The sequence below is a fragment of the Salmo trutta genome, chromosome 8 (assembly GCF_901001165.1).
Source record: "Salmo trutta chromosome 8, fSalTru1.1, whole genome shotgun sequence".
NCBI lineage: Eukaryota > Metazoa > Chordata > Actinopteri > Salmoniformes > Salmonidae > Salmo > Salmo trutta.
This window is the reverse complement of record NC_042964.1, coordinates 15494410-15518429: the sequence shown is the minus strand read 5'-3', so window position 1 is coordinate 15518429 and position 24020 is coordinate 15494410. Positions and strand designations below refer to the sequence as shown.

At 44.6% G+C, this 24020-nt stretch overlaps 1 protein-coding gene across 8 annotated transcripts in view; it reads right to left on the bottom strand.

Annotated features, from left to right (window-relative positions):
- The window catches only part of LOC115198263 (adhesion G protein-coupled receptor L3), a 304863-nt gene that overhangs the window by 221349 nt on the left and 59494 nt on the right, over positions 1-24020 (bottom strand). For all 8 annotated transcript variants that reach the window (XM_029760110.1, XM_029760112.1, XM_029760113.1 and 5 more), the window contains one exon: positions 12782-12968. In XM_029760110.1, the coding sequence (XP_029615970.1) occupies positions 12782-12836 (55 nt within the window). In that variant the 5' untranslated portion in view covers positions 12837-12968. The remainder of the gene's footprint in view (positions 1-12781; positions 12969-24020) is intronic.

The following is a 24020-nucleotide window of genomic DNA, read 5'->3' as shown; positions in this document are numbered from 1 at the left end:
AATTCAAATGAGCTCTGATTGAATTGAATTAACGAGGGAGGGGGAGAAGGGCTGATTCAACACATCGAACGTCTGTCTCTCTTCCCCACGTCGCTGGATCTGCTCGGCCCACAAAGCGGGTGATTAATTAGTGAATGAATCATGTGGTTGTTATTTGATTAGAGCAGAGGGAGGCGGTCACGCCCACTTCCGCTTTACAGCGAATGAGATTGCGTCACCTGTGGCATCCCAAGACGGTTTATGGAATGGGGGGGTAGGCCTCCTTCTAAAGTGACTGAAAGGTTCAAATGTTCCATTCAGTATAAATAAATTGTTCATTTTTAAGTGAGAACTAGCATTATGCGTAAATTAAGTTTCGATATATCCTCGATTCAAATCTAAGGGACCTACTCAATCAGAGGCAATTATAAGACAACACTGAGCAAGTTGTGCTTTTGAACAATTGCAGTTAATAAAAACAAAGCGAAAACAAAAATACATCACTTGGACATTTAATCAAACACGCTTTGCAATGCAGAAAAAATGTCATAGTTCATTCCCAATTATGTGTTCCGTTTCCATAGAACCTTCGATGTGTCTAAAATTGCTCACATGAAATGACTGTCGTGGAAGACCAAACACCAAATGAAACATGGCTAGTTCTTCAGTTCCAGGTGTTCTTCAGTGGATCCTAGATTGACTGGCCCTTCAAATCACACTGATTATTTATTGGCTTTTGACCACCTCAAACAGTGCTGTGGCAATTAGGATGAGTTCGTCTAACAGGGGGAAAAAAGCAGGGTCTGGTCAGCCATTCTGCTCGCCAGTGAAAACAGGCCATTTGTTTTGCTCCCACTCCTCTCCATCAACACTTACCTTTCCACATCTGGCAACACACCAAGCTCACCGGTATAGGGGAAGTGAGTAAGGCTTGACAGCGCTAGCGACACACTGAAATATGTGCCTCACCTGTCAATTTAGCAGCCAGCTGTGCCGAGGGAGGCAATAAGCTCTTTATGCATCAGAGAATTTGTGAATTAGCCCCAAGGTAAATTACAGGGGAAACAAAATCAGCAATGTCAATGGCTGGGGCTACATCAACTGCCTGAGTAACAACTAAACCTCACTAGCTCTTGCCCTGAAACTGCAAAAGCTGTGAATTGCGCCTTTGAATGAATTGGATATAGCCCATGCATGCTTGGGGACGGGACTGTTAGCGAGACAAATTGTGACAGTGGCTCACCTTACATATTCACAGTGCAACCACCCAGTGGAGCAACATATGAAAGTGAGTCTCAGTGGAGCAACATATGAAAGTGAGTCTCAGCGACACTCCAATTCACTGTTGATTCACACACTTGGAACTTTGAGGTGAAGTGACTTTTCCCATCCAATGAACGATTCATTTAATTAAACGATACTCCGTGCATTAAGTGCCGAACCGTAGCAGACCTAAAAACAAGATGAAAAAAAAAGAGAAGGTACCTATTCAGGGTCATCAGAGCGTGATTCTCCCCTCCTATAAGCAAATTATAGTTAACAACGTGGAGGTCAATTTCTCTTCAGCTCAAGGAATTTCAGGGATAATTAAGAGTGTGGTTCAATTACTTCATTCTCAGAAAAAGAATTCACGAGTTGAAGTCCATTTGACAAATTTGTCGTCGATATAGAATCAACGATCACTAATACAGTAAAATACAATAATACTGAGGACTGAATAGGGGGGGAAAGTATGTTTTTCCATTTTTATGCTCTACATGTAAACTCAGTTGAATTATATGTCTTCACATCTGCGAACTGCTGACTTTGTCAGATGGTCCGAGCGCTCTTCCAGAGCAGGAAGACAGCCTAGGGAGTCGGAAGCTACTGCTGTTAGTGGTGATTCACAAGAGAGAGGGAGAGTAAAAGAGAGCAAGAGAGAGAAATCTGGGCTTTGTTCAGCTAGCCGTCACATCGACATTGTTAGTCTATTTCCTCTCCTTTCATCTCCCCCCTCTTTCCCCTGGCTGCAACCCCCGTGTGCCTCAGTGTTGCTCTGGGGAAGTTATCAGCCAAAACTAACACCCCCTCGGCCTCCTCAAACCACCCAGACACACACACACACACACACACACACACTCATTGACAGAGACACCCACACAAACCTCCAGATTTGGCATTACTATTCTTACCTCGGCCTGGACACAAAGTTTAATTGAGGTAAAAAATATATATATGTTTTGCCTGTGTGAGGGGAGAAAAGGAACGGCCTTTTCTCACATGGACCACTGACACGCAGCAGATGGCATCAACCAGCAACACCTGACTGACTGCACACAGGAAGGAAAGTATAAATGTCTCCCTGTAAAACGAGACAGTAAGACTCACCTCACAGTGTCAACGTCTTGTCTCCTTTTTTTTGGTGGTATTTTAATCTTTCATTTTTCAGACAACAAAGAATGTTGTCTGTATCTATCTACTTTGAGCGTTCCGTGACTGGATGACTAAGGGAAGTCACTTAAAATGCCATTCAACCGTACCTCCACAGACCTTTATTACGATCTAGGCCAGGGGTGTCAAAGTCATTTCGACCCAGGCATTCGGTCTTCAATGAGATCCAGTGGGCCGCACTGAAAACGTGTTACATTTCCTCGCTGTCAGAATTAGCAAAGAAATTGTCCTCTAGGGGAAAGGGAGATCCCTAGTCAGTTGTACAACTGAATGCATTCAACCGAAATGTGTCTTCCGCATTTAACCCAACCCCTCTTAAATCAGAGAGGTGCGTGGGTTTGTCTTAAATTGACAAACACGTCATCGGCGCCCGGGGAACAGTGTGTTAACTTCCTTGCTCAGGAGCAGAACGACAGATTTTTGCCTTGTCAGCTCAGATCAGCTTTCATTTCAGGTGATTATTAGCGAGCTGGACACAGGCAAGAAACTGTATGAATATAGGTCCATTATCATTTCTACAGTTTTCATTTTTAAATATTTTTAATTCAACCCCCCCCCCCCCCCCCCCGCCAAAAAAAATAAAAAGAATATAAAGGCTGGATTGGACCTTAGGCCTTTCCAGAGGTGATAGTAAACCAACCCAAACCTTTTCCTAACCCTGAAAAGTTAACATTTTGGGAGTATATTATCCTGAGGTTTTCCTATGACAAAGGCCACAGGGTTTACAAAAAAACTCATCTAAATCCACTGTATGTTGTAATGAATTGGGAAAACCTGCAATGTTCCAGCCTGAAAGGCATCCACGCCTCAAGTGAATTGCATCAACTGTGCTATTGTGAGCACAGACAGCGGAGTAAACACAGCATAACTCACGCCAGTGATGTCACCCTCCTGATGACAATCACCACATAAAGGATAATAGTATCTTTAGCCACAATATGATGTGGATTGCCAATAACAGTGTATTGGAGAGAACACCAGCGGGTGAGGATCCCATCTGGTAATGTTTGTCAATGGAAACCCGGACCTCAAACTGACAATGAAAAGCACTTAATCTGTTCTGACCTCAATCAGTCGACACAGAGAATAAACTACCATACGCTCACTCACAGTGGGACCACATCCTAAATGGCGCCCTCTTCATATGTCGTGCCCATAGGGCTCTGGACAGACGTCGTGCACTATATAGGGACTAGGGTGCCATTTAGGACACACCACTTTCCCTCTCCACCACATAGATTGTATATTCAACAGCAGGACTGAGAGGAAGAGTCGTTTTCGGCAGCAAAAATAATAATGGATAATACATTTGACATTAAGCCCATATTGTCTAGGGATGAGAACCTGCGTCGCATTTATGAACTCTGCATGCTTATGAGAAATGTGGCAATATCTTTGTTTTCGAGTGCGAGGGTAAGCCAAGTAAGGACAAGAGGATTCTTAACTTTTGTCTAGTTCTCCTGCTTAGTGTGAGAGGTAGCCTAGGCAACAAAGCTACGTTCACAACTGCTGTACCCTCATAGAAACTTGTTTGACTTAAGATTCCTCCTCTTCACATGACATATACACATACTTTATTGGAGTACAGTAGCTTGAACCTTCATGATAAACTTAGGTCATTTATGTATTCAAAATGGCATATTCTTCCTGTCTAACGTCATTTTTTGCTGCAGTTTAATATCTGAGGGGTAAAACGCATGAATTAATACAAATTATGGCTTCTAGCGGTTATGTTTACTTGCGTAATGAAAAACACAAATTATTCAAACGTGTAAATTAAAATGGGATTAAATGCATTTCATATTTATAGCAACATCTATCACATCTAAATGGGCAACAGTATCAGATGCAAGTGGTTTAGCAAACTGTTGAAAGATTGATCTGATAAATCGACAAGTACATAAGGAGTTTAAAAAAGGCTGGTCCACACTTTTCTGGCACACACTTCCCCCAACATGCATGCGTGCGCGCACACACACACACACACACACACTTCAAGGGTTAGACAAAATATACAGTAGTCTCTCTCTTCCCCCCCCCCCCCCCCCGGCTCTGTTAATTAGCATAGATAGCATTGGGTGTTGTAGTAATGTGGGTAGGGAGGGATAACTATATACCACAGGAAAGATGCTAGCTAGCGTAGCACTCATACAGTAGGCTACGTGCAGGTTGGCACCTTTCAAGCCTCTCTTACCCTCCCTCCCTTCCATTTATCCCTCCCTCTGGGTCAATAAATGCCCATGGATGGTTGGGGTCACTCAACACCCCACCCCCACAACGACGTTTTCTAGGACAGTCCCCAAAACATACAAGTATGGTGGCACCATTTAGCCCAGAGGTGCATACATGAGGATGTCCCTTTGTCCCTCTATATTTAGGACGACGAAGACAATGTTAAACTGGTTTCTTGTTTACTCTAGTCTACCCACCCAGGGGAATGGTGATGGCTAGCGTAGCTACAGCACATGTGTAGCGTAGCACCCATACACGTGCCGGGTGACAAATAGCTCATGTTCTGCCGGCGCGCCGAGAACGCACAGTAGCGTGAGCAGCTAATTGAGTCGCGCGGCGGAGCTCTCCCCGATATTATTATTAAACAAGGACCTGCCAGTCATACCGTGACACGCTAAAGGAGAGAAAGAAGGGGGAGAACGAGATAAAAATGAAAAGATGAGGATGAAGGTGTGAGAAGAGAAAGAGGAGAGTATAAAAAGATGAGGGTAGGAGATGAGAGAGAGGAGAGGAAATGTTGGACGGGGAATAAAGAGGGGGTGGTGGAGCCGACAACTCCTCGATGCCTCGCTCTTCAGGCACCCACAGAGAGCAGGTAATCTCATTGAGCAAACACTCGGTGCACAACAACGGTGTGGTGTCGCTTCGATTAGCTTGGGTGGCTACGCTACAGCTGCAATAACAGCACCCGGTGAACTTTGATTCCCTTTCGCTCCCCCACGTTTCAAATGGAAGTGATCACACGCAAGGCTATTACGCGAAGACAAAGGGCGGAGACTTGGAATATGCATGGCGAGGGATGTTACCCACCGTGTGCGCTAAACAAACCGTGACGTGAGTTGGAACGTGTCGAGAGTTTTGATTTGGGCAACAGTCCGACGTAGCTACGCAGTTCACTTGAGAATGAGGCGTGAACAAGTTTGCGCGCACACAGTGTCGTACACAAGGCTCCGGGAACAAGGCAGTTCCCTTGATCAAGGCTAGAACCTTAATACGTATAGTCCATTGCCAAAGATCTAGTTAATTAGCGTCAACAAGAAAAGCAGTACTAACACATTTAAAATGTCTCCACACTTAATATAAGCCTTTATTCAAACAGCAGACTGAGTACACATACTGTCTCCTTCAGAGGGCCTGTAGAGAGAGATATCTCATGCCACATTGCTTGATGCTGCACTGCAGAGTGACATGCTCCTTTCCCTGGGTCTCCCGTTCCACTGCTCTCTCCTGCCCATTTCACCAGGCAGAAAGGACTGCATTATCACAGTGAAAAAGGATCCCCTTCAAGTCCCTCATGCCACTGAACAAGGGCCAGTGATCAGGGAGTGTATGCGCTGTGTGTGTGTGTGGGGGGGGGGGGGGGGGGGGGGAATGTGCACCTGCAATGTTTCTCAGTTGACACAGTCAGTCTTTTGTGAGGTCTCTCCATGTCCTATCCGTTGAAATCTCAGTGGTTTTCCAGGATGAAAATAACTACAGAGCCCCTAAATGACAGCTGTTAACTGCGGACTCCTCTCATTTTGGACTGTCCTGCCATTTTAGTTCGGAGACGACATACTACAGGGGCTATATGTATCAAACATCTCAGAGTAGCCTTTCAGATCCTAATGATTCCGATTATTAACTACAACCAATACCTAAAAATGAATAACTTATTCAGGAACAGCTCCGAAGTAAATACATACAAATGATGCCTTAGGAAAAACACCGGACGTCCAAGCGCTTAATTCATTTTCTTTCTTATCTTCCTTGATGTGTACTGTAACCTGTAGTGTCTGCAGGGTGAGAGAGGAGGAGGTTTCATTCCTATCATGTCTCCCCACTCCCACGGGCATGCCGCTAACAGCCTTAAGCTGGGCCCTGGGTGGACTTAGGGGAGGACAGTGGGAGGTGACTTCACAGGGTGATCCATCAATGGCTAAATTGACAATCTCTCCAGCGGCACGACAGCTCCCGTATGGGATCGAAGGCACGCTGTGACCTCAAAGACTGCCTGAACTATTTCTAGTGGGGAGGGGGGCTATAGTGGAGTGTGTGTGTGGAGGCAGTGGAGTGTGTGTGTGTGAGAAAGAGGTTAAGGGAGTGTGTGTGGGGGGGGGGGTTGAAGGGTGAGTGCATGTGTGTCTCTCTCAAGATACCACTCGTCCAATCAAGAAGTACACAGATAACCTGAATCAGCGTGACCCTGACATTGTTTCAAACAAAATGTGTAGGAGTAGGGGCCTCCTCCTCTGAGAGAAAGCTGTGTATCTCTTCTACCCTTTCCTCCCTCCTCTTTTAGTCTTCAAACACAATTAATAAGGAAATGGAATGGGCCAGCCAGATTCCCAAACGAGGCCGCAGCTTTTTCCTACAATAAAGCCCTTCTTTTGTCAATGGGCTGTATTGAATTCCCTCCATGGCTAGTGTGTCACATTGAAGGCCATCCACAGTAGCCATCCCTTTCTGTCTCTCTTATCCTCAAGGTCTAATCAGTCTCACTGTAATGTTTGATCCCAGCCTTCGGTCCCAAATGCAGACTTTACAATACTTCATATATTGATTCGACGGGGCATTCGTGTTGTCCATCACTTCCTGCTAAACTTAGGGTAGAGAGCATGTCAAAGCTCTTTTTTTTCCCAGCACTAAACTTTTGTTTCAGGTAAATGTAATTATATCCTTTGTATTCTCGGTTTCAGAAGAAAAGAAAAAGAAAAGCGCTTAAATTCTCCCTCGCTGGTGAAGTGGTAAATTACAATTGCGGGGGGGGGGGGGGGGGGGGGGGGGGGGGGGCGGGGGGGTGGCGCAGTTTGGATTGAATGATAAATGATTAATCCCTTCCTCATTCCATTGTGGTGTAAAATAAAGGCTGTACTGGTCTACATTGTCCTCTGAGCTCCATTAGGAACATTATCATGGTACTCTACAGTGGACCAATTGCCCCCGGGTGGGATAGAACAATCAGCTAAGAATACCAGGCTAAAGCCAATTCTCACACATAGGAACAACGGCAAGGCTTTTATTCATAAGATGCTAAATGTGGAATCGTAATGTACTGTGTGCCTTTTGTGGCAATTGTGTTTGTTATGGTTATATTTTGTTGTTAGGTTGACCCTTTGACTGACATAAAATGCCACACACTAAAAAGGAATAGACCAAGAACAAATGATTGTGTCCTTGAGTTGATGTGCCTTCGTTCTCAGCGGACATACTGTAGGGGGAGCCTGTTCAGCAGGCCATCGTAGCAGTTGTAGTCTATTGGCGCTTAAACTGTTTCATGTCCAAACACGAGCCATGTGTCCCATCTCACAAAACAACAACACCAAAACAAACCAATCAATGACAATTGGCTAACGTCTACCTTGGACCCAGGGAGTAAAAACGTACCTCTAAAAAAACCCAAAGGAATCACAACCTACTGTAGCCTATTCTTTGTTTGATCAGCACAGAACAGCACGCTCGTATGAAACCAGATTCATCATGAGATTCAAATGAAAAAGCCCATGCAAAGTACACATATCAATTTGCATGAGAAGTGCCTAAGTGCAGATAGAGCCATAATCCCTGTAATTAGGCAAAGCATACTGTATGACCGTGAGGGGTGGATTTAAAAATTGCTGCTGCCGTGGTGACACATAACCAGGCAAAGAGGATGAAGGACAGCCTTGCCCCCCCCCCCCCCCCCACGTCGTGCCTGTGTGTGAATACAGTATGTGGCGGTGGATGAGCTTACAGGGCCAATCCTATAAAGCACTGGGAGATTTGCATAACTATGTGTAGTATGTATAGCAGGCTTTGATTGGAACACCTACGGTATCCTATCCGAGACTTTCCATGGAATGCAAATAAGCCAGATATGTGAAGGAATGTCAGCTTGTTTTAACGTAATGCTGTTTTCTAATATTAACTTAACCATCTGGTGTACGTGTGCGGTTAATACACAGATCTGTCTGCCGAGATAAATACTTAATTATGCAAATTGGATAAAGTGATTCTCTCTCTCACACACACCATGGCTTCCATTTGTCTCTGCCTACTCACTTTTCTCCCACTTGACCATTTTCATCCCAACCCCTGGTATTTTGGGCAGGGAACCCTGTAGCGTTTGAAGGGTCACTCTATAATATTTATCTGCCTAGTCCGTCGGGCGCCACACGCACACATTACTCCACCTAATGTAAACCAACATCCTCCGCCACTTGACCCAACTGTCAATATCAGTCCTCATTAAACGCCATTCAGCCTGCCACAAGCCACTTTAAATGGCATCACCCGATGCTTACCGAATTATGCATTGGGAGCCGCATGGGGGGAGTCCTAATTCATTCATTTGGAAGATATATTTGGGGGGGGGGGGGGCAGTGCGAACAAACTATAAAACTGGTGGGGGTATTTAACCCCACGAGCCCAAAAGGCCCAGCGCGGCTTAATGTTGCTGTCATGTTTCACTCGGGTTCCGAGCTCTGACAGCACTTTGGCAATGGCAGAGGCAGACGATGGACGCCACGAGAACGCGAAAGCCACTTTCCTCTCAAGTATGAGTAGGAACTGGGTATTGATTTTGTTGCTAGGTATGGAAGATTAAAAAAAAATAAAAAAAATCTAATAATAAAAGCCAAAATGCCAGGCAAGATATATTGGGGAATTACACCACTTAGATGATTGAATTAGAATATAAAGAAACCTGGATTATGCACATTCAGGTTATCCTAAAACAAATAATTCTATGAAAATGATACACGGGTGAGTTGACAACGGGTGGAACGAACCGGAAATACTGACACAGCAAAGGAACATTATTTTATTCAGTAAACAGAGATATGGAATAAACTGGCATCCGATTGACAAATGTTTAATCAACCTGAATAATTTTTTTCCTGACTATCTGCGCAATTTCAATATTATTAAATGGGCCTAACAGAGTTATAGTAAGGTGTTGAGAGCAACGCACATCAAGTCATTTGTGCCCATGAATGCCAATGTGCTAAACTGTATTGCTCATATTGAATTCTTTGAGTAAGAAAACATCAGGTAAAAGTCTTACCGAACCCCCAAAGAATCAAAATGTTTCCCTAAAACATGCAGTGTTTCACTCTTGCTCTAAGCACTAATTTCCAAATTTAAATCTCAAATGACCTTCAATTCTCTTTGGCATAAGATGCTAGCGCTGTCTCCTTTTTTTGTTGACATGTGCGTCACGTTCTCTGGGATACAAGGGAGAACTAAAACAACTACTCATACAATTCAGATAGAGCTTGACCTTTTACACCAACAGTACCCCCACCTGCTCAGACGAAGCAGGCCTGTTACGTTCCACGCTTCACAAACGCTCCATAATCCCAACAAAACTGAACATGCCCCAGTAGGCTCTCTTGAAGTTTCCCCACTTGAAATAGGAGCGTGGAAAGTAATTTGTTTAATTAGGCAAATGCAGGGATACCCTGGTGTACAGTAGTGAATGCCTCAGCACAAGGAGATTCATTAAGGGATGTCAGGTTTGGAAACGTTGAGAAATAAACTATTTTTGGTGGGGTTTGTATGGAGCCAATGGGATTGGATTAGAATTAGCATATTTCTGATGGATACCCGTAGCCGGGGATGCTGGGATACCCTCAGGTGACATTTCACATCGGCTGCGGGAAGCGTTCTGAATTAACACACAATATGCAGATGATGAGCCGTGTAAATGCCTTGCAGATGGGATTGTGAGTGTGCGTGCCTGTGTGTGAATGAGTGTGAGGTATTCCTGTGTATTCCAGTCTGTATGTCTCCCTCTATGTGTGGGTGTATGCCTGGATGGTCAATTACCTGCTAAAGCTCTGAGCTGAACAATATGCACAGGCGCGCACACACACACACTCTCACGGCAAATGTCTTCTTCCCTCTCCAGCGTGGCCAAATCCACTTCTATTTAGATGTGTGCGCTGGGCTCTTTTTGTGAGAAATGGGTGTCAGTTTCACGATTCTCTTGTCTCGAGGACTAGTCCATGGGGCATTCTCCCTTTGATTTCCCTAGAATGTAATAAATATGGAATCCTTCCTGGGGTATTGCACAATCACACGCACAAAGACATGCAGGTAACTGCCAAAATAAAGGAAACACAGACATAAAAGTGTCTTAGCAGGGTGTTGTGCCACCACGAGCCAGAACAGCTTCAATGCAACTTGGCAAAGATTCTACAAGTGTCTGGAACTCTATTGGAGGGCATACAGAATATGGTTCACATCGTTTTCACACTCATCAAACCATTCAGTGACCACTTTTGCCCTGTGGATGGGTGCATAGCCACAGTGGCCTGAATAATGGCCTGCCCAGCATTTTTATACATGACCCTAAGCATGATGATATGTTAATCGCTTAATTAACTCAGGAACCACACCTGTGGGTAAGCACCTGCTTTCAATATACTTTGTATCCCTCATTTACTCAAGTGTTTCCATTATTTTGTCATGATGAATGTGGCGTTGCAAAGGCGTTTGGCTTCCTCGGCATTACCCAAGACAGGAGGACTGTGTGTGTGTTCGCTTCTCATGCGTTTTGGAGCATAGCTTACCCTTCTCTGTCAGCTTGTTTGTCTGTTCTGCCTCCCTCCCTCCCTCCCATTGCTCCTCAACTTGGAATCCATCATTGAGTTAATCCCAGAAATGTTTAGAGATCCCAGCCACTCCGCACCGACGTTCCCCCAAGGGCATTCCCTCGTTCCCTCTCCTTACTTCAGACGGGTTTAAGTGGGAAGGGGTCGGACAGTTGTGTACATGTTGATGTACAAACATAGGAGGCAGGCAGAGGCAGCTGTGAGCAGAGGAGACCATCACTGCATCCCAAATGGCACCCTATTCCCTATATGGTCCACTACTTTTTGGCCAGAGCCCTGGTGGGCCCTGGTCAAAAGTAGTGCACTATATTGGGAATAGGGTGCCATTTGGGACGCAGGCCAGTCTGTGGGTGTGATTGGAGCATAGTTATGTGCTTGGTCTGAACATATTGGGAGTGGAGGGGGTTGACAAGGGATTTCCATTCCAAAGTAGGACAGTGTCCCCCGGAGGGGAGAGAGACCGGAGAGAAAAGAAACCCCTGCGCGAGCATTACAACCAGAAGCATTCCAAAACATCTGGGACTAATCTGCTGACAGCATCTAGAAATGCATGATCTTTGCCCCACTTCAAAGAATAAACACTAAGCCACTTTGAGGCTAACAAAAGAATAACTAAGACACAAAGAAAATACTGGGTGTTATGTTTTCTGTGCATCTCTTCTTTGTGTAGAAAGAATTATGGCGCCACAGCAGTCGCAGCGTTTTTAATATGCAACCCATTGTCCGATATTTTATCTCCCAAGCTCTTTTGGCGGGTCGGCAGTAAATTTGCAGCTTCATAATGTCTCGGTTCCCTTCGGATCAATAGAGTAATACAAAAGGCAGGTGCGTGACACATCGAAGGCACGTAACACCACTCCCAATAAACATTATGGAAAAACCATTATGCGGAAGAGCTAGCTTTGATTAGCGTGCCGCTAAAGCGCAACGCCACCCAGCCAAAAGATTCGGCACCAAAACAATTCAATTTGCATGGAATCTCTCGTTAATGTTTTTGCCGTATCAAATTAGCATCTTCATGGGCCATTGCGTGATGCCTCCCCCCGTTGCCAAACCCTAGTTTAAGCTGAATTTAAATTACTTAATTTACTTTGCCACTGAAACAAAATGGCAGGGGCCAAGGGGAGACTGGTCAAATCTGAGGTGGTTGCAATTTGTTCAGAAGGTGAAAAAAAAAATGCCTGTGAAGTGATCTCAATATCTTAATGCAGAGCCCAGTGTACCGGTCATTTCTTTCTTTACCACACATTTTACTATCTTTCCTACGTGCGTTATGCCAAAACTGTGTTAATAATTATTTGAAGACGGTTTCTATATTCTATTGTCTGAAGAGTGAGAAAAACAGAGAAAGTCTACGAGAAAGATACTATACATAGACAGACTGATACATAGGGGCCAGGGGGAGAGAGAGAGAGAGAGATTTGTGGAAAAAGTGAGAGCAAGGGAATTTGGGAAAAACCAGTAATCAGTCACCATGGATGGGGTAAGAGAAAGACATTTTAAAATAGTGACAGACACTGAAACAAACTGACACATGAAATGGGACAGCGGCATCACGGGCTTACCCAGAGCTGCTGGCGCGAACAGGCTGGCGAAGAGGAGCAGGCGTGCAGTCAACATGGCCCCTCCGCCTGGCTGCCGATCCGCCCAATGGAGGGGTCAGGCCTTCCCTGGTGGGCCTGAAGCAAGTGCTCCGTATGCTACGGTTCCCTGCGCTGCGCCGCAGTCCTGTTACGGTCCTCAAAGCCTATCCTGAAGAGAGAGAAATGTGTTTTAGGTAGAAAAAGTACCAAATGAATAGTTGAATTCGAGTTGTGAACCTTAGGTGGTGTATAAAGACAAATAGTCAAGGAATATTCCAACAAGGCAATGTTTTGTGAAATAAAATTACTTTTTATTTCCAGTGAAGAAAACTAGCTTGATGTATTGTAACTTTAGCAGTCTCTCAGGCTACGAGTCATTCATGTATTCTTTCACCAATTGTCCGTCAATGAGAAACGGCTAGTTTCTCAACATTGGGTCAGTATGACAGTGTTTGGGAGCGTTCAACCGTACAACAGTATAACAGTCATGGAGGATGTTTTGCGATTGACTTTTGTTTGTCCATGTTGTGTCAACCAGCCCCAGTTACTCCCACGTAGAGTAACATACTGCTCCACTACCACCACACACTATTCCAGTCAGTCTCAGAGTATTTTCGGACAGTTGATGATAATTGCTACCGGAAAAGAGAGTGCCTTTTTTCCCCTTTCCTGTGGGTGTGAACATTATCTTCAAAGTTTGAGATGTGTCTGCAGTGGAGAACGTATAGTACAGTGCGTCACAAGCGGCCATTGTGGTATATCCAGCGGCCATTGTGGTATATCCAAAAAATGGTCTCCCACGCAATTGTATTGAGCCGCAGTGACCTATGGTAAGCGCAAGGGAGGGTTGGCAATGGTGAACTTGTAATACTGGTGGGTAAAATCTTAAGGCTATTGCTAGTTACCATAAAACGGGGTCATCATACACATTAAATATGTTGATAAGGAATTTTGTCAAACAAAGGTAGCATGTCAATTTTGAAACATTTGGGAATACGATACACATTGTCTAATATTCACAATTTGATGTTGCGTCGTTTGACATGATTCATAATATCAGGATAAAAATGCAACTGTATCATCAAAATAGAGGTTAAAACAGATTTAGCGAATAGCCCCCAAACTATCTATTATAGTGCATCTACAACATATCATAATACCGAATTATAATCTAGAGCTATTTAATCCAAAAGAGCACAGACAATGTTTATACCCTCTGCAAATGTTATTGAGATGCTGCACTTAAATCTCAGAAAATCATATTTTTAAATTCTGTCTTGGCTGACTTTAAAAAGATCAAAGAGCAATCACAGTTTGACCAAGCAAACCAAAATGACTGAAATTATGCTACCATCTTGAATCTGTGCAATAAAAAGTTATTTTACATTGTTGTGTTGTCTATGTAGCTACACCTCTTACTTTGTAGATGTTGGCAACAATCTGTAAATGTACCCCTCATTCAAGGGCTTTTCTTTATTTTTACTATTTTCTACATTGTAGAATAATAGTGAATACATCAAAACTATGAAATAACACATATGGAATCATGTAGTAAGCAGCAAAAAAGTGTTAGACAAATCAAAATATATTTTATATTTGAAATTCTTCAAATAGCCACCCTTTGCCTTGATGAGAGCTTTGCACACTCTTGGCATTCTCTTAACCAGCTTCATGAGGTAGTCACCTGGAATGCATTTCAATTAACAGGTTTGCCTTGTTAAAATATACCTTGTGGAATTTCTTTCCTTCTTAATGTGTTATGCTGTGACAAGGTAGGGGGGTATACAGAAGATAGCCCTATTTGGTAAAAGACCAAGTCCATATTATGGCAAGAACAGGTCAAATAAGCAAAGAGAAACAACAGTCCATCATTACTAAGACATGAAGGTCAATCAATACAGAACATTTCAAGAACTTTGGAAAGTTTCTTCAAGTGTACTCGCAATAAAACATCAAGCTCTGTGACGAAACTGGCTCTCATGAGGACCGCCACAGGAATAGAAGACCCAGAGTTACCTCTGTTGCAGAGGATAAGTTCATTAGAGTTCAAGTAACAGACATCTCAACATCAACTGTTCAGAGGAGACTGGTCTGGAGTCCAAATTTGAGATTTAAGTTCCAACCGCCATGTCTTTGTGAGATGCGGTGTGGGTGAACGGATTATCTCTGTATTTGTATTTCCCACCGTAAAGGATGGAGAAGGAGGTGTTATGGTGTGGGGGTGCTTTGCTGGTGACACTGTCTGTGATTTATTTAGAATTAAAGGCACACTTAACAAGCATGGCTACCACAGCATTCTGCAGCGATATACCATCCCATCTGGTTTGGGCTTAATGAGACTATCATTTGTTTTTCAACAGGACAATGACCCAACACACCTCTAGGCTGTGTATGGGCTATTTGAACAAGAAGGAGAGTGATGTAGTGCTGTGTCAGATGACCTGGCTTCCACAATCACCCAACCTCAACCCAATTGAGATGGTTTCGGATGAGTTGGACCGCAGAGTGAAGGAAAAACAGCCACCAAGTGCTCAGCATATGTAGGAACTCCTTCAAGACTGCATTCTAGGTGAAGCTGGTTGAGAGAATGCCAAGAGTGTGCAAAGCTGTCATCAAGGCAAAGGTTGGCTATTTGAAGAATGTCAAATACAAAATATATTTTGGTCTAGCGGGGAAAATTGGTTTAGACCATAACTCATTAATGTTGAAGGCATAGTGTTTTAGGCCTGCGCATGAGGTAATGTGGAATGGCATCCCATTATTTGATGACACAGATACCCTTGCATATGAGCTAATAATTGAGAATAATCTGTCTAGTGGGGGAGGTAAGAAAAATAAGATCTCCAACAGGATAAGATTGATCATCGCAATACAGGAAATTTGAAGCGTGAAATACAGGTCCCTGATCTGATTGGTGCACGGTGAAGAAAATGTCATGTCAACGTGCTACCAGGCAAGGGGCATGTTAATTATGCACCAAACGGAATAAAATGGACTGAAACAGAAAGGGACAACCTGGACTTGTGCAATAAGAAACAGACCTTTTCATTTACTTATTCAAAACTTTTTGCTAAGGTGTGCCCCACTGAACACAACCCAGCTAGCTGGAGACATTCTAAAATGGGATCTAAAAAGAAAAAAAGATGGCCTGAAGGATTCATGGGGACACTATCACTGATTCCTCAGAGGTCTTCTTCGGCGATGTGGCCTTTTTTTTTTTAGGAGCTCTGCACCCAAACTGTCACAAAAATACAGCAGGCTGGTCACCAGAACGACAGGGCTGCTGCTCCTGACAGGGGACAATGAGATCTAGACGGCCAAGCACCATGGACATAAGAGTCGCTTTCAATCTACATCAGTGGTGTGTGTGTGTCTGTTCCAAACAAAGTATTTCTCAATTTTCACATTTACAGCCTTTCACTAAGGAAACAATATGAAAGCAGCTAATAACAGGATTGTAACTTGAAATTATTGCATTACATTATGCACATTACATGCAGAACTTGCTACCTTTCAGTAATCTTGTCATCACAATCATTAACATGATCTCTCTACAAAAGAAGTGTGAGCGTAAGTAGGAAAAGTAACCAGCCACTGAGGAACACGTATCTGAAAATGCATATTTATGAGTAAGGGCTTGGACCGGTTTCAATCCAAAAAGTAAAAGAGACTCGGTTGAAAACCCAGACTAGGTTGCCAACTCCTCTTATATTCCAAGGAGCCTTATGATACATTATAGTGGCTGGCGTTAGAAGGGTACTTGTTCAGTTAAATCCCTTTAGATAAGGCTTCCAAACTCACTGCATGCTAGCAGTAGCGCCAGTTAAAACCACTTCAATTAAACCACTTCATTACGGAGTCTCAGACAGAAAACTTTTTAATCAGTGTTGTTGTTTGCCGTTGTTTTAGCATTCCGCCAGTGCCAAATAGCCTAGATAGATTTTAATTGTGTTTTTCATGGTCTATCTGGTGAAAAGGGGAAAGGACAGTGGATGAAGATAGAGGAGGAAGAGTGTATATATATATATATATATATACACTGCTCCAAAAAATAAAAGGAACACTAAAATAACACATCCTAGATCTGAATGAAATAATCTTATTAAATACTTTTTTCTTTACATAGTTGAATGTGCTGACAACAAAATCACACAAAAATAATCAATGGAAATCCAATTTATCAACCCATGGAGGTCTGGATTTGGAGTCACACTCAAAATTAAAGTGGAAAACCACACTACAGGCTGATCCAACTTTGATGTAATGTCCTTAAAACAAGTCAAAATGAAGCTAAGTAGTGTGTGTGGCCTCCACGTGCCTGTATGACTTCCCTACAACGCCTGGGCATGCTCCTGATGAGGTGGCGGATGGTCTCCTGAGGGATCTCCTCCCAGACCTGGACTAAAGCATCCGCCAACTCCTGGACAGTCTGTGGTGCAACGTGGCGTTGGTGGATGGAGCAAGACATGATGTACCAGATGTGCTCAATTGGATTCAGGTCTGGGGAACGGGCGGGCCAGTCCATAGCATCAATGCCTTCCTCTTGCAGGAACTGCTGACACACTCCAGTCACATGAGGTCTAGCATTGTCTTGCATTAGGAGGAACCCAGGGCCAACCGCACAAGCATATGGTCTCACAAGGGGTCTGAGGATCTCATCTCGGTACCTAATGGCAGTCAGGGTACCTCTGGCGAGCACATGGAGGGCTGTGCGGCCCCCCAAAGAAATGCCACCCCACACCATGACTGACCCACCGCCAAACCGGTCATGCTGGAGGATGTTGCAGGCAGCAGAACATTCTCCACGGCGTCTCCAGACTCTGTCACGTCTGTCACGTGCTCAGTGTGAACCTGCTTTCATCTGTGAAGAGCACAGGGCGCCAGTGGCGAATTTGCCAATCTTGGTGTTCTCTGGCAAATGCCAAACGTCCTGCACGGTGTTGGGCTGTAAGCACAACCCCCACCTGTGGACGTCGGGCCCTCATACCACCCTCGTGGAGTCTGTTTCTGACCTTTTGAGCAGACACATGCACATTTGTGGCCTGCTGGAGGTCATTTTGCAGGGCTCTGGCAGTGCTCCTCCTGCTCCTCCTTGCACAAAGGCGGAGGTAGCGGTCCTGCTGCTGGGTTGTTGCCATCCTACGGCCTCCTCCACGTCTCCTGATGTACTGGCCTGTCTCCTGGTAGCGCCTCCATGCTCTGGACACTACGCTGACAGACACAGCAAACCTTCTTGCCACAGCTCGCATTGATGTGCCATCCTGGATGAGCTGCACTACCTGAGCCACTTGTGTGGGTTGTAGACTCCGTCTCATGCTACCACTAGAGTGAAAGCACCGCCAGCATTCAAAAGTGACCAAAACATCAGCCAGGAAGCATAGGAACTGAGAAGTGGTCTGTGGTCCCCACCTGCAGAACCACTCCTTTATTGGGGGTGTCTTGCTAATTGCCTATAATTTCCACCTGTTGTCTATTCCATTTGCACAACAGCATGTGGAATTTATTGTCAATCAGTGTTGCTTCCTAAGTGGACAGTTTGATTTCACAGAAGTGTGATTGACTTGGAGTTACATTGTGTTGTTTAAGTGTTCCCTTTATTTTTTTGAGCAGTGTATATCCACTGATTGATGAAGTACTGTTATTAAAATTATGAGGCAAAAAATGGGAGACAAAGATATATGGAAGTAACAAAAGAAACAGGCAAATCACTTGGCTGGCCTCGCTTGAGCGAAAGTAAAAATAAAAGGTCCCCGTTTCAGTTCAGATCTAGGGAACATGGAGCTACAGTGATAGCTTACCCTTCAGTTGTAATGGATGGTATTGATCCAAGCAAAAGCAATATCTAGTGTTCTCTCTTCACAAAACCTCATCCAGTTTCATCATTTAGTACCTTTTTTCTTTGTTTTAGAAAATGGAAACAAAGGTAAAATGGAGGTAGCTAAGCTAGCATAATAATATAATAATTAGGGGGTGCTTATATAGTCCTGTTTCACTGTATGTACAAGTGGGTAAGCTGTACAAGTGTGAGGTGTTTTTTCTTCATATCCCACTTCCCCTGAGACACCCTCGGAGAGTGGGGACACAGCCAGGGTCAGCCAGTATTGACGGCGACCTTGGAGAAATTAGGGTTAATTGCCTTGCCTCATGGGCAGAACGACAGATTTGTACTTTGTTGGCGATTCGATCCAGCAACATTTTGGTTAATGGCCCAACGCTCATTCTGCCCCTGAACAAGGCAGTTCCTAGGCCGTCATTGAAAATAAGAATTTGTTCTTAACTGACTTGCCTAGTTAAATAAAAGGTAAAAAAAAAAAAGAATAAAAAAAAAAAGAAAACGCCAGGCTACCTGCCGCCCCTACAATACCATGCAAATGTTTCCTTGCAACAAAAATGCTAGCTGCAAGCAAGTAGCATAGCTAACAGCTAGCTAGCTGAGTAGCTTATCAGTTCCAATATAATTTCAGTCCCTTAACATTCAACAATACTGTTTCCTTCCTTAAAAATTACCGACAAGCTATACTGAACTAAATTATAAAATCAACATGAAACGATTTAAGATTTTACTGAGTTACAGTTCATATAAGTAAATCCAGGAATTGAGTACATATCCTTGCAACATGGGGATGTGCATTATCATGAGGTGATGGCTGCGGATCAATGGCACAACAATGGGCTTCAGAATCTCGTCACGGTACCTCTGGGCATTCAAATTTCCATAGATAAAATGCTATTGTGTTCATTGTCCGTAGCTTATGCCTGCCCATACTATAACCCCACCACCACCATAGGCACTTTGCTCACAACGTTGACATCAGCAAACCGCTCTCCCACACGACGCCACGTGATCTGCAGTTGTGAGGACGGTTGGATGTACTGCCAAATTCTCTAAAACAAGGTTTTATGTTAGAGAAATTAACATTCAATTCTCTGCACGCTCCCTCAAAACATGAGACATCTGTGGCCTTGTGTTGTGTGACAAAATGCATATTTTAGAGTGGCTTTTTTTTGTCCCCAGCACAAGGTGCACCTGTGTAATGATCATGCTGTTTAATCAGCTTCTTGATATGTCACACCTGTCAGGTGGATGGATTATCTTGGCAAAGGAGAACTGCTCACTAACAGGGATGTAAACAAATTTGTTCACAAATTGAGAGAAACGTGTGTCTGGAACACTTCTGGGATCTTTTATTTCAGCTCATGAAACCAATGCTACATTTAGCGTTTATATTTTTGTTCAGCGTAGTTGACTAGCTTATTAGTTGCATATGAATTTCAGTCCCTCAACATTTAACTTTACTGTCAAACACCTCCAGCGTACCTAACAATGATAACCTCTTCATGGGTAAATATTGAGATATTAAGAACAGTGGAGTTGACTGTGATAGACAATTAGGCTTCCAAACACCTGCTCTTTCCTGTCTCAGAACAGCATGAAAACACTAGCTGTTTCTCAAGGGGCTCATGGTAAATCTAAATCAATATCAGTCTAACTCAAAACAATGTTTTCCCCCCACAATGCACAATGGGTGTTTGTGTGTGGTTATCAAGGTGTGCCTGGAGATGTCTTACGTATATCCAGCTTCAAAAGCCCAACAGCAGGGGTCTCCAACCACCTTGCAGAGCTACCTGGCATGCAGGCTTTTGTTCTAGCCCAACAGCATCACACCCCCCAGACGGAATACCAGATTGATTTTTTTTTAAAACAGGTGTGACAGTGAGGGCTGGAACAAAAGCCTGCATACTCAGGAGCTGTAAAAAGCCTGTCTTACAGGACTCCTGACATGACACATTGTAAGAGTGTCATATCATGTATTTCTATGAACAGGCTAAAGCAGTTGCCAAGTCATATAACTTCAGTAAGCCAAGCTGCGATGGCTCATCGTTCCAGCCTGTGGCCCTGCTTTTGCTGTCTGATGACACCACAATCATACCTCTCTCACTGCAATCAGTTGGCACTATGAAACTGATATCAACATCCAATCTCAAGCTGCACTGCTCCTCACTTTGAATGTGTTCCAGGACCCATCAGTAATCAGGTACGCCAAACCATTTTACATATTTGGATACAACTGCTCGTTTGCATATCATTGGCTTGTAAAACGTGATTGCCACGAGCTCCATGCTGAAAACACATGATTTGTTCTGACAAAAATGCACTACACGCACAACCGAACAAGTAATGCCTTGCTTTGAACGCCAACACTTCAAAACAGTAACAGGATATTTTCTGAAATTGCTACTTCTCCAAGCTTCTAAGGTTTACAAGTCAACATGGTTTGGGGTATCGCCGATCTACAACACCCGTTTCAAAACCGAGTTGGCCGGGCCTTCATTGGTATGATAACGATCAGAGTTGTCCTAAATGTACATCACCACCCACAATTAGTTCACCTAGCTCCACAGTTTCTCCCACGCAAGGAAACTAAAGCCGTTTTCATTAGGGCAGAATGAGCTTATGCGTCCACACAAATGCGAGCAGCAACAAAGTGCAACCCGATCCTCAATGTTATCTGATGGGATCATGCTAAGTATAATGTTACCATGCCACGCCTGCTTGAGTCACTCTCACATACACTACTTTATATGGGGTTAGATACCAACCCGCCAGATTTTGTTCCATGAATACTGTAGTGCTACTTTTTGTTTTACTCGTCTTGCTGATGTCTTATGTAAAAATAACGTATCAAATATATCGTCCTAAATACATGGAGAAATACCACTTCCCTACATGGTCACAGAGGGCAGGTTTTACAACAGAGGGCAGGTTTACTGTGTTTAGATTAGATTCAGACATGCTGCTGGGAATGTACTTTGGATTGGTTAGCTAGTGTATATCTAAACTGCCTGCTGTCAGTGAGTCCTATGCCACAGCTAGCCACCGATCGACAGCTTGTAGAAGATAACAGCACTAGCTTTAGCCCATTCAGTTACAATGCACTGGCACTTTCAAGACACCTGTCCATGTGTGAGTGATGGCTGAGGTATTCGTCGGCAGAGATGTTAGCATAAGCACGCACACACAATCCCAAGGTGAGAAAGACCTTTGATTGTCTTGAAAAGCACTATATTGTCAGTAGGCTAGCGTTATTATTAGTATTACTAAACACATGCACATACTCAATGGCCTGAGTTCTATTGTCCCACCAGGCAAGAGAATAAAGGCATGCAGAAGCTGTAGTGTACAGTTAACTGAATAAATGCAGATATTCTGAGTATAAAGGCAAGGGAAATCTGCTCTATTATAATGCAAAGCTCAGGCGCCATCAATTTTTCCATTCTTTTTTTCCTCCCTCTCACGGCACATCCTTCCTAATGTGGCACAAATGGATGCAGGGAGGGAGAGGGAGAGAGAGGGATGGATAGGTGGAGGAGTGAGGGATGGATGGAGCAAGGGATGAAGGTGGTGGGTGTATAAGTGTGGCGTTCCAGCTCATGAATTGTCATAAGACGCCCTCGGGAGGCCTGGCTCGAGGTAAGCCATGGCAACAACGGCTGATATCGCCACGGCGCGTCAGGTGAGCGGGTGTTGCCATGACAACCACCTCGCCCTGTTTGCGATTAACTACCCTCCACGGGCGAGCCAAAACCTGAGATGATGTACTTTGCCAAAACGTCATACTGAAATAATGGAACTGGAATAAACACATTATAATCTACCTAGCCTATTTCTTGTTGGGTTTTCTTTTTTAAACCAAAACTTCTAAATTGGCGGGAGCCAATTTTATAAGAGACAGGCAGTTGGATTCTGGCAGAACAATACACGGAATGTAAAACTCAACAAAAACATGACCTGTCCCTGAGTCGATGCAGCCACATATGGATTGTCTAGGGTAGGGGGTCAACCTGCAATGCTGTCTGACATAACCCCAGCTGATTGGATGGACTGGGAGACAGGGGAGTGTAATTGGCTATGACCTAGCTGACCGTTCCTGTATTGGGATCCATTCGGTCTCTGGCTGAACCGGAGACAAAAATCGGTCAAATAATACGGTCAAGAAACAACAGGAAACACTGCAATCACTAAATTGCTCACCAAGACACACACTATGAGGGTCCCACTCTAATGAACCCATAACAAAGACAAACCACCTTACTAATCACTTATGTAATGAGATATGGTGTTTTGGCACGTTGCCTATTGACAAGCCGTCACTCAAAGTTAAACGTCAGAGTGAACTCTCCTTTCCTCCGTTTCTTTCTCGGTTTGACTGGCTGAGGTCTCAGTTTTGTCGTCTCGGAAATATTTCCTCCGCCTGGGTTTGCATAATTCTCCATTCACACCAGACTGCGGCGTCTGCAACCAAGTCAAATTGACTCCTTAAGTCACAGACCCATTCAAATCCATTCAAAAGGGCTGCCTGTCAGCACAGACACTTCACTCAGAGGCTGTAACGCAGGGAGTAAAACACAAATACAAACAGCAATTTTAGATGACGGGTGAATGGAAAACAGAGATTTTAGACATGAATAACATTGATCCCAATGTTGCATGTATTGCAATGTCATTATCTGATGCTAGCCTAGTGTGTGTGCAGGAAATATGAGGGAATATAGTACAAATGTTATTGAGTGAGGGTGAGCGAGAGAGAGAGGGGGAGGGAGGGTGAGCGAGCGAGCGAGCGGGTGAGCGAGCGAGCGAGAGGGGGAGGGAGGGGGAGCGAGAGAGAGAGAGGGAGGGAGGGCTGGCGAGAGAGAGAGGGCGGGCGAGAGAGAGAGAGGGAGGGAGGGAGGGAGGGGCGAGAGAGAGGGAGAGCGGGCGAGAGGGAGGGAGGGCGGGCGAGAGAGAGGGAGGAGGGGGCGGGCGAGAGGGAGGGCGAGAGAGAGAGAGAGGGCGGGCGAGAGAGAGAGGGCGGGCGAGAGGGAGGGAGGACGGGCGAGAGGGATGGAGGACGGGCGAGAGGGAGGGAGGGGCGAGAGAGAGAGGGAGGGAGGGCAAGAGAGGGAGGGAGGGCAAGAGAGGGAGGGAGGGCGAGAGAGGGGTGAGGGCGAGAGAGGGGGGAGGGCGAGAGAGGGAGGGAGGGCGAGAGAGGGAGGGAGGGAGGGCGGGCGAGAGAGAGGGGCGGGCGAGAGAGAGGGAGGGTGGGCGAGAGGGAGGGAGGGAGAGAGAGAGAGAGAGAGAGAGAGAAAGAGAGAGAGGGAGGGCGGGCGAGAGAGAGAGAGAGAGGGAGGGGCGAGAGAGAGGGAGAGAGAGAGAGAGGGAGGGGGGAGAGGGAGGGTGCGA